Source organism: Arachis hypogaea, chromosome 13, assembly GCF_003086295.3.
Source record: "Arachis hypogaea cultivar Tifrunner chromosome 13, arahy.Tifrunner.gnm2.J5K5, whole genome shotgun sequence".
Lineage (NCBI taxonomy): Eukaryota > Viridiplantae > Streptophyta > Magnoliopsida > Fabales > Fabaceae > Arachis > Arachis hypogaea.
This window is the reverse complement of record NC_092048.1, coordinates 109,000,410-109,018,057: the sequence shown is the minus strand read 5'-3', so window position 1 is coordinate 109,018,057 and position 17,648 is coordinate 109,000,410. Positions and strand designations below refer to the sequence as shown.

General features: G+C 30.8%; 1 protein-coding gene across 1 annotated transcript; it reads right to left on the bottom strand.

Annotated features, from left to right (window-relative positions):
- Positions 1-10,926: 10,926 nt before the first annotated feature.
- On the bottom strand, positions 10,927-12,674 carry LOC112732605 (protein ROH1A). Its single transcript, XM_025781369.3, has one exon. The coding sequence runs from the start codon at positions 12,418-12,420 to the stop codon at positions 11,236-11,238; it is 1,185 nt and encodes a 394-aa protein (XP_025637154.1). The 5' UTR covers positions 12,421-12,674; the 3' UTR covers positions 10,927-11,235.
- Between the last annotated feature and the right edge of the window lie 4,974 nt (positions 12,675-17,648).

Sequence of the window (17,648 nt, the reverse complement as noted above, 5' to 3'; positions counted from 1 at the left end):
CTTGCTTGTTTCTGGCGTTTGAACGCCAGAGTTATTCCTCTCTGGGCTCTTACTGTCCTCAGAGAAATTTTGGATAGCAGTTTGTTCATTTCTTGGCTTCCTACTGCCTTGAAGTGAGGTATTTAATGTTTTTTCACTTCTTAATTGAACTGCTTGGCACTCTTCTGTTATTTGTTTTGATAACTATTGTTCTGTTTGCTTCAACTGTACCTCCATATTTATATTAGCCATTCTTCTGTCTTGTAGTATCTCATTGAATTCGGCCAGCTGTTTTGTTAGAAAGTCTAATTGCTGATTGAATTCAGTAAATTGTTCTGCAGGACTAAGTTCAGCAGTTACTGTTTTAGCCTCTTCTTTCATGGAAGATTCATTATTTAGGTACAGATGCTGATTTCTGGCAACTGTATCAATGAGCTCTTGAGCCTCTTCAATTGTCTTTCTCATGTGTATAGATCCACCAGCTGAGTGATCTAGAGAAATTTGAGCTTTCTCTGTAAGCCCATAATAGAAGATGTCTAACTGCACCCACTCTGAAAACATTTCAGAGGGGAATTTTCTTAGCATCTCTCTATATCTCTCCGAGGCATCATAAAGAGATTCATTATCTCCTTGTTTAAAGCCTTGGATGTCCAGCCTTAGTTGTGTCATCCGTTTTGGAGGAAAGTATTGATTCAGGAATTTTTCTGACAGCTGTTTCCATGTCCTTATGCTAGCCTTAGGTTGGTTATTTAACCACCTCTTAGCTTAGTCTTTTATAGCAAATGGAAACAGTAATAATCTGTAGACATCCTGATCTACTTTCTTATCATGTACTGTGTCAGCAATCTGTAAAAACTGTGCCAGAAACTCTGTAGGTTCTTCCTGTGGAAGACCAGAATACTGGCAACTTTGCTGCACCATGATAATGAGCTGAGGATTCAACTCAAAGCTACTGACTCCAATGGAGGGTATACAGATACTACACCCATATGAAGCAGTAGTGGGGTTGGCATATGACCCCAGAGTCCTTCTGGATTGTTCATTTCCACTTAGATCCATGATGGAGAAAAGGGAATTGATATGAATAGCAAATAGAATATATTTTTATTTTTATTATTATTTTTTTATTTTTTTTGAAAATCGAAATTAAAATAAAATAAAATAAAATAAAATAAATGAAAAATTGACTATAATTTCGAAAAATTTGAAGAAAAATAAATAAAAGAAAATTGAAAACTAAATTAATTAATTAAAAAGATTTAAAAAAAATGTGGGTGAGGATTTTCGAAAAAATGAAGAGAGAGAAATTGGATAGGAAGTTTTGAAAAAGATATGTCTTAAAGTTAAAGATACTTGTAAGAAAAAAAAGATATGAAAAAGATTTGATTTTAAGATTTGAGATTAGAAAAGATAAGATAAGCTAGGTAAGAGAAGATAAGGAATTTAAATTAAAAAGTGTTGAAATTTAAATTTTAAATTTGAAAATTAATTTTGAAATTTGAAATTTGAAATTTGAAAATTGAAATTTCAAAATTCAATTTTGAATTTTCGAAAAAGTCAACAATATTAAGATAAGGATTTGAAAAAGATTTAAATTTTGAAAAGATTTAAAAATTGAAATTTGAAAGTTAAATTTTAAATTTTAAATTTTGAAATTTGAATTTTGAAATTTGAATTTTGAAATTTGAAATTTGAATTTTGGAAGTTGAAATTTGAAAATTGAAATAAGATAAGATAAGATTTTGAAAAAGATATGATTTTTTGAAAAAGTTTGGAATTTTGAAATTTTAAAACTAAGATAAGATAAAATAAAAAAAATTTTAAAATAAAATCTGAATTTTTAAAAGGAAAATTCGAAAAATCAATTAAAATAAAGGAAAAAGATATTTTTGAATTTAATGAGGAAAGAGAAAAACAATAAAAAGACACAAAACTTAAAATTTTTAGATCAAAACACAAAGAAGACTCAAGAACACTTTGAAGACTTACAAGAACAACAAGAACATGAAGATAGAACACCAAACTTAAAATTTTTGGAAAACCAAAATAAAACTTTCGAAAACTAAAGAAAAATCAACAAGAAAACACCAAACTTAAAGTTTGGCACAAGATTTATTCAAAGAAAAATTATTTTTGAAAAAGTTTTTTTTTTAAAAAGATGATAGCCAATTACCAAGAACATAAGCACCACGCTCTAGCCAATTGAGCTATAAATTTAAAGTGTTTTAACAAGGTATAAATAAATCTTTTTTTTAAATGCTAATAATTCGAAAATGCATAAGAAAAACAAGAAAAATCACAAAATAAGAACAACTTGAAGATTAAGAAAGAACAAAGAACATGCAATTCGAAAATTTAAAGGGAAATAAAAACATGCAGTTGACACCAAACTTAAAACATGGCACTAAACTCAAACAGAAAAACTCAATTATTAGTAAAAAAAAAATTCTAAAAATTTAAAAAGAGAAAATAAGGATTTAAAAAAAATAATTTCAACCAAAAACAATAATATAAGACTCTAAACCAAAAAGAAAAATTTTTCCTAATCTAAGCAACAAAATAAACCGTCAGTTGTCCAAACTCAAACAATCCCCGGCAGCGGTGCCAAAAACTTGGTGCACGAAAATGTGTATGTCAATGTCAATATTACTGTTTCTCACAAATTCGCACAACTAACCAGCAAGTGCACTGGGTCGTCCAAGTAATACCTTACGTGAGTAAGGGTCGAATCCCACGGAGATTGTTGGCTTGAAGCAAGCTATGGTTTATCTTATTATTCTTAGTCAGGATACCAACAACAGTGTTTTGTAAGTTCAATTGTGAAAAGTAAAAAGGCATAAAATAAATACTTATTGTGCAATAATAGAGAATATGTTGGAGTTTTGGAGATGCTTTGTCATCTGAATTTCAGCTTTTCTCTTGTACTCCTCTTCACACACGCAAGGCTCCTTCCATGGCAAGATGTATGTAGGGTGTCACCGTTGTCAATGGCTACTTCCCATCCTCTCAGTGAAAATGGTCCAAATGCTCTGTCACAGCACGGCTAATAATCTGTTGGTTCTCGATCATGTCGAAATAAGATCCATTAATCCTTTTGCGTCTGTCACTACGCTCAATAATCACGAATTTGAAGCTCGTCACAGCCATTCAATCTTTGAATCCTACTCGGAATACCACAGACAAGGTTTAGACTTTCCGGATTCTCATGAATGCCGCCATCAACCCTAGCTTATACCACGAAGATTCTGATTAAGAAATCTAAGAGATACTCATTCAATCTGATGTAGAACGGAGGTGGTTGTCAGGCACACGTTCATGGATTGAGGAAGGTGATGAGTGTCACAGATCATCACCTTCTTCATAGTGAAGCGCGAATGAATATCTTAGATAGGAACAAGCGTGTTTGAATGGAAAACAGAAATAATTGCATTAATTCATCGAGACATTGCAGAGCTCCTCACCCCCAACAATGGAGTTTAGAGACTCATGCCATCAAAGAGTACAAAGTTTAGATCTAAAAATGTCATGAGGTACAAAATAAATCTCTAAAAGTTGTTTAAATACTAAACTAGTAACCTAGGTTTACAGAAAATGAATAAACTAAGATAATTGGTGCAGAAATCCACTTCTGGGGTCCACTTGGTGTGTGCTGGGGCTGAGACTTAAGCTTCTCACATGCCTAGGCTGTTTCTGGTGTTGAACGCCAGGTTGTAACCTGTTTCTGGCGTTCAACTCCAATTTGTAACCTGTTTCTGGCGTTTGACGCAAGACTGCAACATGGAACTGGCGTTGAACGCCAGTTTACGTCATTTATCCTTGAGAAAAGTATGGATTATTATATATTTCTGGAAAGCCCTGGATGTCTACTTTCCAACACAATTGAAAGCGCGCTATTTGGACTCCAATAGCTCCGGAAAATCCATTTCAAGTGCAGGGAGGTCAGAATCTAACAGCATCTGTAGTCCTTTTTCAGCGTGAATCAGATTTTTGCTCAGCTCCCTCAATTTCAACCAGAAAATACATGAAATTACAGAAAAACACACAAACTCATAGTGAAGTCCAGAAATATGATTTTTATTTAAAAACTAATAAAAATATAATAAAAACTAACTAAATCATACTAAAAACATACTAAAAACAATGCCAAAAAGAGTATAAATTATCAGCTCTCAGCAGCCTAGCTATGTACTCTTTCTCAAATATATAACATTATAATTCAGGTTTTAATATTGACCTCCAAACTATTAATGATGATGGAAAGTTGGAAAGTGACCAAGACTAATGAGAAATTTATTTATTATTATATTTTATCTCTGATGTGGAGTTTTTTTCATAATTAAATCTAATTATTTTTTATTATAAGATTTATAGTTTAAATCAAATTTTTAAGAGTTGAAATTTAAAATTATAATTTAGAATAAAAATATAATTTTAAAAATTTTAATTTTTGTTGACCTCAAAAAAGAATACAAAAATTCTTTTAAAAGATGCACTTCTTTTCATTGTATAAAAATTTATCCTTTTCATTTATTGTTGATGATCATAATAATCTCTTTGTAATTCATTTCTTAGGTAGGTTTATATTAGAATAATAAATTTCATAATGGATAATAAATAGAGATATATGAAGGGAAAGAAAGAGAGAGTAGGGCTATAGATATATCCATATAGAAATAGGATGTCATCTCTCCTTAATATGTTTAATGTGCTTTCTAATTAAGTTGTATGATTTTTGTTTAAGTTGGATTGTGGAAGATGTATGATGATGCATTTGTTTCTTTACAGCAATGACAAATGAACAACTAATTAATAGAGGGCATCAAATGATGGATGAAATAAACTAAACTATTGACAAGGAAAAGAAGGTTACTATATATTTCTTGAAATATCCTTACAAAATTTCATTGTTGCTAGGTATTTATGTGTGTTCATTGCTAATAACAAATTGTTCAAGAGACAATAAATATTGGAACCGAAACTACAGCAACTCTAAAGTCTCAGGTGTATAACTTATGATGTTGCTTAACTTCTTTATTAATACACACATCAAATTAAATCAATATATATGTACCTACTAAACACTGTAATATCTCCTGAATAGACAGAATAAATGAGAAAAGTCACTGAGGAGTTGGATTCTATTCATTTCTCAATGAAGAGAGCCTCAAAATTGACCAAGCAACTTTGTAGGCAAGTCAATTTCTGAAAATTCAACCTTTTTTTTTCACCCACAATAGTATATGAATCATTTATTGACTAACCATTTTGTTTGCTTTGCTTTTCTTGACAATAGATTGCTACTGACAAGTGTATTATGATGCTACTGCTCGTTATTATCATTGGAGTGATAGCTATCGTTATTGTAAAGGTAAGAGTCTGTTTACTTATTCAAATGATATATATTCCTTTGAATTCATCTGATTTACTTGCTTAGTAGAAAGTGTTATATTGCTATATTGTGTAATTTTTTTTCAATTTTTTTCTTTCTTATATGCCCTTGACTTTTATACCAAAATAAAATTCAGATATTGATGAAGGCAATTTGGCTACATGTTAAAATAGTTAATACGACGTTGAATTTGATTAATATTCCAAAAACTTGTGCATGTGCAGCATTGCTCTTGGTTAAAAAAGAGTTAGTATCACATGATTTTTTTTTATTAAAGCATTATGCATACTACATGGTTGGTTTGAATTTGATTAAGAAGACATTTGACATTGTAAAATCTATGACTTATAATAATAGTATTTTGTATAAGGAAATTTGGAATATACATGCAAGTATTATTGCTACCTTTTTATCGCATAATTTGCCTCTTTCTCATTTATTAATTGAGCAACTCAGAAAGTTTTTGTGAATTGTGCAAGATTCCACAAACCAATGTCAGGCTGATTTGCAAAACAGTATCTTATTTTTGCATTTATTTATTTGCTTATTTTGGAGTAAATCTTGAATTTGGTTTGAAATTTTCTTTTTGAATATTAATTGGCTTTTAACAGGTTAATTGCATTAAATAATTTACTTTTATACTATTTTTATGATAATTTTAAACACATAATTTGGTGGCCTTTCATGATTGAATTACTAAATATGAAAATCAGGTATCAAAATGCCAAATGGTGATTAGGGTAATTAGACTTTTTTTTATCTTATTTGGTGGATTAAATAATACTTATTTAGTGAAATGAAAAGCTTGGTAATTAATCAATTCGTTAGAAAGGGCAGGCTTAGGTTTTGATGGTTGTAACATAATAGTTACTTTAAAATCTCTTTTTAGTTTTGTATAGAAACACCAGGACATAGAGAATATATCAATTTTAAAATTTAAAAATGATGGAGTGTGTCGAATGATATTAAAGGATGCGCTACATGATTATATACTTTTGGATTATGCTTCAATTCGGATTTTTTCCAACCAAAATAGGTTAGGTTTTATTACGTGGAGAGTTAGAACTAGATTTTTTAATTGAAATTAAATTTATGCATGAAATCTTTCAGTACTATATTAGTATATTCTAAAGTTTCTTTGGAAATGTTATTATCCTTATGCCTTTTGTCGGTAGATTTAATTTTGCATCGAGTATTGATTTATTGTGAATCTTTTCCATATGTGAATCTTCTAATTGTATGGAAGAAGTTGAGGTTACCAGATTGAGTTTTTTTTTTATGGGTTCTGTAGGTTTCGTTGGGGTTCCAATTGCGCTCCTTCGTGTCATTAAAATTAGCTATGGTTGTTGAAATTCATTAAGAATTTATTTGGTGCTAATTTTTTATTGGAACCCAAATTTGTTTGTTTAATTCATTGTTTCTTCAATTGTTCGTGCTCTTTTTAGACCTTAGTGGCTGCTCTCTGTGTGCTGGGTGTGTATATGATTAGAGGTAGCTTTGGGTCAGGTCTAGAATTGATCCTTTGCATTTATTCTTCAAGATATGGCCACTTTTAGCTACTTCTTCTAATTATAAAGTCTGATTACTATTTTTTATTTTTCTGAATATATTTTTGCTTCTCTATGATTGTTGTTAATGAGAGAGTGAAAAAGAAATATTTTAAAGGTAATATACTGAATTATTGCAAAATCTTTTTTGTCTTAAGTATTACAGAATAAAATTAAGCCTTTGATGATAAAGTGAGACTCATTCGGTTATATGAAAACTCTTTAACATATTATGCTAAGGGAAAGAAAAAGTAAAGTGGTTTTTTTTTTATAACAATTTTGTGCTACTGGTTGACATTTTTTGGCATCTCTAGTTATTTCTTTTTGTTTGTGGGGCTTACTTTCTTTTCTTTATTTCTTGATTTATTTTTGCTCTGTTCTGTTTTCCTCTGACTCTATGGCTATGTAAGTCTGGCCTCTGGTCCTCCTTTCTACTATTGCTGAAGGTGAAGGTTTGGTACAATTCGCAATTTGATAAGGAATTCTTGCCATTTCTTATGTGATGGTACAATGAGGCTTCCCTACCTGAAAAGACTATTTGATATAGTTGTGCATGATATAGAGTTCTGTGGCATATAGAAAGTATTTCACTATTTTATAGGGTTTACATGAATGCATTTTCATACGTGCTTGAATTGTTATGTAGTTTTTTCTATATTGAACAATTTGGAGCTGATCCTTTGACCATTTAGTTTTTGAGACAACTTCTTTATATTCAGATTAGTCAAATCAGTTAACTCAGCCTAAGTAGCAAAATAGGAGATTCTATTTCTGTTTTAACTTTTTATATTGGTACTTTCTTTCAATTTCACTGGAGCTTTGTTGAGAATGTTTGACTCATTAAAATGTTTATTCAACTCTGCTAAGTGGAAATTGTAGCCTTATTTTTCACATGTACCATTTTATATTGCTTAAAGAATTTGACGGTATTCTATGATTCAAACTGGTGAAATTGGGTATTGCATTCAGTTATGACCTGTTTTTCTTTCATATTGGTAGGAAGGCAACTTCTGCACCAAAACGAGATCCAAACATTGATGAAGGTAACTTGGTTAACATTTAATTGGATATGGTTGTAGTCATTAATTATGACATTCATTATATTCCAAAGAGCAAAAATACCAGTAGAGATTTTAACTGAATATATTTGTGAATAGAACTTAAGAAATCCAAATGTGGGACTCTATTCTTATAAAGAACCAAAACTTGTCTCTTGACTATTTCGTCCAAGCAATAAAATTGGAAAGGGTGGTTTGGTTCTATCTACAATTAAAGCTAATCTGCTATCATACACTACTAGCATTCTATCCACTTAGATTTGTTTATAAATAGATTTAGTTCCCTTTGGTTTAATCACAGTTGTTTGCATTTAAGGAGTTGTCAATCTGAAAGCAATCCAAACAAAGAATTATTCAAATTCAAAAGTACCTATTGACACTCATCATGGTTTTTAAAAGTCCTTATAGAGGCGGAAGGTACTTTTTTTTTGGATTAAATTTCCTTTTTTATTTTTCATTAGACATTTTTACCATTTTAATTGCATTGCTAATGTTATTGTCTTTTCTTTTTTACGATGATGATTATTATTAGTTTCAGAAAAATTTTAACATGCTATTAGTATTTATTAAACTATGGTTTATGTGTGACTCTAAAGATTATTGTTATTATGATTAGACATAGAAGCTACACCAAGGAAGAGGAGAGCTGCTGCTACTACATAAGGCCTTTAAAGATTATTTCTTGTACTCAATTTATAAGAATGCACCAAATTTATATATTGAGGCAAAGTTTATTGAGACCTTATTTATCAATTTTGATTGAGACCTTACTTAGTTTATCTGTTTTGAAGAAAATGTATTACAATGAAAATAATATCTGATTTGATCATAGACCTGGACAATATTCATAAAAGGCAAGAATAGTAGTTAGTTAGTACAGAAATGGTACAGAATTAAAATAAACTAAATGTATTCTCTTTTCTTTAGGTGAATTAATTTTTTCTCTCATTCATTTTTTTCTTTTAAATAATTTTTGTAAGCATTGAAAGAATATTTAGATCATAATCTATTAATTTTCTGTTCAAGTTTATTGAATCAAGATCTCCCTTTCTAACAAAATCTTAAAAGATTCCCTAAGAATAAAGAATTGAATTTAACCGACCATCTACTTAACAAGTAACAAATTTGAGGGAGAATATTTTGGTATTATATTTTTTTAATTAATTAATATTAAAAGTGATAAATAACAAATTAAAAGTATTTTTATATAAAAAATACACAATAAATTTTATATACTAAGCTAACTAATAGATTTATAATTTTTAATCCTATTAAAAATTGATATAAAAATTACAATAATGAATATTTCAAAAAACACAAACAATTCAAAGTCTCAAACCATTTTTTCTTGTGTTTTACACTCTTCTTTCTCCAAATCTCTCATTACATAACAAAGTAACAAACATTCTCTCCTTTGCAAGCATGCAAGGAGATTTCTAATATGCCTTTTCTTCTGTATATTTCTAATTTACGGATTTATTATGAATGTTGTAATATTTTATAATAGTCATTATTATTATGAATATAATGAGTTTAGATTTATTTTGACATAATTTTACATCATCAATACTTTAACTTGTATTTTCACTAAAAATTTTGTTTGGTATAAATTCTATATAAAAAATATAAATTTTAACGAAAAAAATGATTAGATTTTTTCGTGCAATTGCGTGGCCAAATGCTAGTATTATTGATTCATTGTTGGCAAAGATTCCAAAGATGAAATACGTTTAAATATTCTGATATGAAAGACAAATTCAAAATGCAAAGAGATGATAGCAACAAGCCAACAATAACAACAAGAGAAATTTTGTGCTATAACTAATCTACTAAGGCTGCATGTTTTGAAATGGTTCTCAAACTTACCAAACTTGCTGAATAAAGTGAATATAGTCAAAACCTGTAAATTATGACAAAATCCCTACTCTATAACTTTTGTCAATTTTTAGCATTCTATTGCTAATTTAATTTACGTTATTGAAATCACATTTCGATTTTGATTGTTATTTTTCAGAGTTAATTATGGATGATAGGTTTCTGCAAAACATTTAATGACTTGTACGTCTAGCTATGCTGATATAAATAAAACCTCCAACTTGAGGAACCAAGTATAAGGTATAATTATATTTTTTCTTTCGATCGGTATAAGCTTTGTAGTAGTGGGCATGTAGAAATCCAGTTATTTTGCACTAGGCACTCAAATTTGTTTTCTAGTGCTGAGTGTTGATTGCTCTAGTGCTCCCTCCAAACTTTTGATTGCTGACTTTCACTAAAAAATGTGGATAGTAATATATCACTGCACATTTTTTGCTTAAAATATATGATCATCGTTGACATGTACATGGGAGGAAAACTTAACGAATTTTAGATCCAATCTTACCTCCCCTCTGGCCTATTCAACGTAGTTCCTATGAAATTGTCATGCAACCACTGGTCATTAATAATAGATGGCTACTCCAATGAAAATTTCATAATTGTCATCATATGAAGATATTTCTTTTTGACTATTAGATGATAAGTTGTAGGGCTTGATTTTTATATGTCATAAAAGTGTGGCCAAACAAATATGTTACATTTTTTAAATAAAGATCATCATAAAAATATATTTTTGACATCTTCATGGGGGTAGTTGCCATAATAATATACCAACATATCATCATTTCCAGATGTACTAGACAATTAATACTAGCTCCTTTGGAACTCTAAAACTAAACGAGAAAAATATAAGTTAAAGTAAGCTTGTTAATAAGTGATATAATAAGGGGAAAACTTTTGCTTAATTTCTAGATGGATGTATGTCTTTCTTCCAACCCCAAGCAACATCTTTTTCATCTTTTTCTTTTACGCAACAGAATACCATGGTTCTAGAAAAAATAAATAGAAAATTGATTAATAAAGAATAGATACAGCTAATTAAACAAGTTTTTAGTAAATGCAGCCGCAGACATCCCCCTTAGAAGTAAAGCAGCCCATAAAAGAAGCTATAATGTTGATGTACAATGTAGGCAAATGTAGAGAGCAGCCTACCATAGTTAATGAAATATTAAAATAATCCATTAAGAAGACCAGCTTTGGAAATGACTATGCTTTCCATACCTTGTAAAGAATTTTAAATTAACCCCCACCCCCAGAAACCAACCTCATTGAACTGTCCATGTTGGTTCTGAAAGTGCCGTTCACAAAGGGGGATTCTTTTAAACAAGAAAAATAAGGGGAAAAAGAAAAGATAGAGTGAAAAAGAGGGTGCCGTTATGGAAGTTGTTTAGGAAGTGGGTATATTCAATTTGGCAGCTTGGTCCAACACATGAAGGAACTCAGTTCTGGTCCTGACAACTCTATGGAAGACCTCTCTAATCTGCAGCTGCAATGGCTCCAACCCTTCCTCCATCTTCCGGCATATATCAGCCAACTCCTCCACTTGTGCCTTAACTTCCTCCAATTTGTCAGCCTCGGCAGGGAACTGGAATGAGTCTGCAAAATCAAGGAGCCATTGTGCAATCTTCTCCATCTTCTGCATCTCCTCCAATAGCCCCACCGTACCTTTCTTCTCCTTCTTCTTCCACTCCTCGGAGATCCTCTCCTGAAGTGCAGTGATGGGCTGGGCCCAGCTCAAATTCCTAGGCATCTGGAAGTGGGTCCCAAGCCCACTCCTCTCCTGGCATGGAAGCGCTGCAACCAATGTCCACAGAATGAAAACCAAAACGGTGTTCATTATAAAAACAGGGAGGGCAAGGCCAGACGACTCATTGCCACGTGGAGCTGCCAGGTTGGATGACATGGCGTGAATTTGCTTGGCAGCAGACCAGTTTTTGGGCATGGTCCAAGAGAGGGAGCGGAAGGGGGCAGCGGCAGAGCGGTCTTTGTCCTTGTTGCCGCGACGGCCGAATGAGCGGTTGCGCTCGGTGCCCTTGGTGATGCCGCCGTCCTTGTCCTCGTGGAGCATGGCGCTGAGGAGGGTGGAGAGGGCCTTCTTTGCACGGCGGACCTGGCCGTCTCCGATGAGGGTCTGGTCGAGGGCAGAGAGGACGATTTCGGCGAGGCGTTGGATGTTCCTGAGGGAATCAATTCCGAGGGAGACGGCATTGCAGACATCGAGAGACTTGATGATGCGGTCAAGGAGCTCAGGGAGGAGCTTGTCGAGAGGTGGCTTGGCGATCTGGAATGGGTCCCTTCCCATGAGGATTACAGCCTTGAACTCTGCCTCACAACACAAAAACTCGTCTAGAAGCTTCCTCAGCCACCCGATGGACATGAATGCCTCCGGTTCATCTGTGCACGACAGCAGCTCTGCGAATCTCTCTGCCACGTGCCTCTGAAATAGCTCCATCTCCTCACACTCCGTGTCGTGGATGCCGTCCATTGACATCGACATCACCTGGTTCCTTCTGATGCTTATTCTCCCCAGGAACGATCCCTGGTTGTGGTTGTTCTCTGTCGTCGCAGGCATCTTCTTCTTCTGAAATCAATAACAGGAGAAACTGAAAAAGAAACAGAAAAGAGAAAAGAAATAAGATTAGAGGTGTAAAAGAGAAGAGAGAACGCGGGAGTTATATAAATGGCCTATTTTTATGGTCAGAGGGAGGTGCTGTCGTAAGACCAGACCATTTCTCTTTTCTTTTTTCTTATTTCTTTTGCTTTTTTGGGTCTACGCTGATTCGGTATTCTCTCCTCTTTTTCCCACAATGCTCTTCTCTTCTCTTCTTTTTTACATGGAAAGAGAACAAAAAAACCTACCAATCTCGAAATATTCAAATGCCGAAAAAAAATTGTTATCAATAAAATAATTTTTGAATTAATTAAAAATATCACAAAAAATTAATAAATATTATATTTTTTATAAGTATCAAATAAAAAACATTCATATATAACAAACAGTTTATTCATTAAATCTAATTTTTTTAAAAATATTTGAATAAATATTTAGCATGTGTATAAAAAAATTTAGAACAAAATTTGATTTTTATATTTTTTATTTTCCAAAAAATATGACACAATATATCATTTTTTTTAAATCACTCGACATAAAATTATCAATTTTTAATGATGAAAAGATCTTATTTTTCTAATAGTGATTGGAAAAATTTGTATCAAAATTTGATGAGCGAACTACCAACCCAACCCCTGTCCATTTTTCAGAATGACAACGCGATCTTTTAAGATAAAAATGATCCATTTCGGTTCCTATCCTCTACTTCCATGACACAACGCGGTCCTTGTGAGTGTTTCTCCGTCAAGTCTGAACGGAACACTGACGTGTCAGGTTCAAAAATAGACAGGAGTCTAATTGTCTCTAAATTCAAATTAGTTAGGGGTTTATTTGGCCTTATTCTTTAAGCAATATCTTTTTCAAATGATTTTTATTCATTATATTAATATTATTTTTTAATAAATTATTGAATATATAGTATAATAAGTACAAACTAATTAATATATTATTCAAATTTAAAAATATCATTTATTATGAAGCTAAATAAATAATTTTTAAATATAACTTTTAAATGTATAAATAATAAACATTAAAATATGGTTAATACATTAATAATAATAACCATATGATATACTATTAGTATTATGATTTAGATAATTTTCACAATAAAATAGAAACTAATGAACACATTATTTGATATATAGTAAACTTTTTTTGAGTAATAACAAATTTAATTCTTTTATCTCTTTGAACTAAATTAATAATTCTATTTAATATCTTTGCATTAAAATACACTATCTTTTATATATATATATATATATATATATATATATATATATATATATATATATATATATATATATATATATATATATATATATTATAGAGACCATTTATAAATTCAACAAACTCAAAACATCAATAATGTTATTAATCTATTAATAATACATATTGTCATATGGTTATGTATCGATAAAGATTTATCAATATAAGTGTTGATTAATTAAAAGTTTACGTATATTAAAATTCAATTGCTTGTATATATAGTTATATATAATGATTTTGAGTAAAATATATGTAAATTTAATTATTAGTATACTATACAAGTAATTGAATTTTAATCTACATAAAATTTTATTTAATCTTCATTATTCTTATATTGATAAATTTTTATTGATCTGTAACTTTATGATAATATGTATTATTAATAGATTAATAATATTATTAATGTTTTGAGTTTGTTGAGTTTATAAATGGTCTCTATTAATAATATTATTAATAGTACTTTAAATTATGTTGTTCCAAACTTGATGAAGAGGGTGAGGAGGTAATGCCACTGATTGAGTTTGATTTAGGGTCACGGCATTATAGAGTTACTTTGGAACAATTAGTTGAACAATGGAATTTAGTTTATCATGGGGCAAAATTTACTGAAGGTATTGCGGCAGATGAGGAATGGGGTGAATATGATAGATTGGTGGGTTTGCAGAGTCTATAGTATGAGATTACTCTCATGCTTTGCAATTCATCCATCAAATCTCGCATTGTTGGCGAAGGAGGGGGTGGTATATATGGACGGGCAATTTGCTGAAATGAGGCAGCGTCAAGACAAGCAAACTGAAGCTATCAATCGTCAAGGAGAAGCAATTGATCTTCTATACACTAATCTAGGCATCACAAACTCAAGGGGCATCATCCCAAGGCCTGGACCATGAAGAAATTGTTATCAAGAACTCCACATGATCCTATAATACCCATTGATGCTTGGATGAGAGTTAATGTTAGTGAGTTACAAAAAAATCTAGGATAATTACGTTTTGAGAGCGGCTCTATTTTCAACAATGACAAAATCTAGGTGTTATTTTCACTGTATCATGAAATGTGTCATTTCACTTTTAAGAGTCCTAGGTATTATTGTTCACTAGGTATTTTGACAATTTTAAATGATTTCATCCCTGTAAATCATATTATGAATTTTACTTTGGAATTGATTGTAACTTTCTCACTGGTTCATGAAATCCAACAGAAGCATAAGTTCTTGCAAGTTATTTCCATGGTGAAAGTTTCTCGATGCTACTACTATTGCAACAGTTGGTGCCAACATGATGCTCAGTGGACACTAAAATTGATATCAAATTCAATCTTTGGACTTTGTTCTGCTGATCATGAAGCATAGCACTGACATTTTTGCTAGTGTTTTATTCTGCCATTTTCATACATGATGGCAAAAATTTCTTGTGCTTTTATTAGGTAGTGCAACTTTTTTAAGCTTATTTTATTTTTAAAGAAAGTATTATGGCAATCTAACTTTCTTAGTATACAAAGAAGATAAAGTAGAAAAAAAACATCTTATCTATGCATGTAAATCTGGGAACTTAATTCACATGTAGAGTTCTTGAATATTCAGTGGGACTTTTGTACATTTTTATAATTCATATGTAAAGTTCTTAAAGGTACTAGGTTTGTTTGAATTGTAAGACCTTTTCTATCATTCGCATGATTTTACTACATAATTTATTTAAACTCTTGGATGATGCATTAAATTTAGCTAAATCTATTTTAAGTTTATCTATATCCTTAAGATGAGTTTCACGATTCGTATGATGAATTGTGATCTTCACAAATTTGTTTACCAATAATATTTTCATTTTTCAAAATGTCTAACATCTTTTTTGAAGTTGCAAAACTTTTTTCTTTGATAAAGCAAATTATTTGACCATCTTTGTGAATTCTTAAAATAATTCATTATAAGATTCTTGTAACTTAATAATAGTTAGAAAAATTTGCGGTATGAGGTTGGCTGAAAGATAGAAGTTTGCAACTTCGTCTTCATCATCTAAGGAAGCTAAAGACGCGTCAGCTTTTTTTCATGAAATCAGGTGCAATCAGTTCTTGAAACCAATCGATTGAAGAATGCTTGCAATCAGGTGTTTGTATGGATTCAATCGATTGTTTTGGTAGTGAAATCGATTGATATATCCTCAATTGTTGATTCAATCGATTGTTTTGTTATTGTAATCGAATGAAGTACACTTAATTACTGTTTCAATCGATTGGTTTGTTAATGCAATCAAGTGAATTATCCTCAATTACTGATTCAATCGATTGTATTATTATTGTAATCGATTGAAGTACACTTAATTACTGTTTCAATTGATTGTTTTCTAAGTGCAATCGATTGAAGTATCCACAATTATTATTTCAATCGATTGGTGGGGGCTTGATTACGTATAGTGCCTATTCAACCAGTTTTGAAACTTTTTTTTAATTATTAATGATGCGTCTAATCTTATTATTATTATTATTATTATTATTATTATTATTATTATTATTATTATTATTATTATTATTATTTATCTACTTAAAAATAATTATAGATAAGATATAATCATATGAATTAATAAAATTTACTTTGTTAAATTGTAAATAAAAATCAAGATAAAATTTTATTTGTATTTGATTTTAACCAAAAGATAAGATATCATAAAAATTTTTAAAATTGTTCACTTAATTTAAAAATTTAAAAAAAGATAGAATTAAAATTTGGTTATCTTTTTTGGGTGTATATATATGTGCTCAATCCGACTAATTTTTTATACGTTGACAAATTATTTTAAGTATTTGCCTTTCAACCAAATCTACTCATACAATATTCTTCAGTTGATAATAATCATGGATATTCCTTCTAACGAAGATTTAGTCCCTAATGATGCATGTAATACACAGAATATGTCACTGGCTATAGACTGTGATCTTATCACAGTTGATTTTGGTGATCAAATTGGAACTACAATTCCTAGTGCTAAGGTAAGACGTAATCGGTTTTTAATTTTTAGTAGAATGTATTATGAGTAATTTAATCTTTTATGTTTTCTTTATACAGGATGACCTAGTTATCAATAACGATGTTATTCAAAGCAAGGATCTAAATAAAAGTGAAGAATTGTCTAGTAAAGTGGAAGAGGTCCTCCTTAGCATGGGGGTAATTTAATTTGACAACAAGTAATGCAATTTATATTATGTCATACAATTTATATAGTATAAACATTTTTTATCACTCTTTTTGTATTTTTACATTTATATGAAATTATTTTACCTAAAATGTTTGCAGTCAATGAGAGTTGTAAACATGGCTCGGGACGAAAAAATTGATAAAATCCTTGAATCTGTAAGCCGCATTGAGACAATGATATCACAACTCAGTCTGAACAATGATTTCGAGACTCCGACCAAGCTTTCTGTACAAAAGACACGTCCATTCTCAAATAGATTGAAGGCTAAGAGTTCGGATATTGATATTCATACTACTATATCAGACGACGAGGATGATCTTATTGAACTGGACAAGAGGTTTTTCACTCACGATGATGCGTTCAACATCGAGATCAATATGGACAAACCAGTATCCCCAACTATAAGAGTCACAACAAAAAAGAAAAATATATTAAAGGTATATGCATGTGTAGTAAAATTCAATAACTCATATTTTTTACTAGTATAATCCTAACATGATAATAAGAATTTACTGAACCTGTTTTTTTTCTTAGGATAAGACCATTATGGGGACACAGAAAAAATTACCGTTCACTCACCCAGACGGAATTAGAAAGCCAAAGATGGAGCCCAAATCATTCGATAAATCCAAGGCGTCTTATGCATTGAGCCAACCCACAAAAGACTATAGAAGACCTGTTTATTTCTTTTTCATTACCAACGTAATTACCACTTGGACACCAATCTTTAATTAT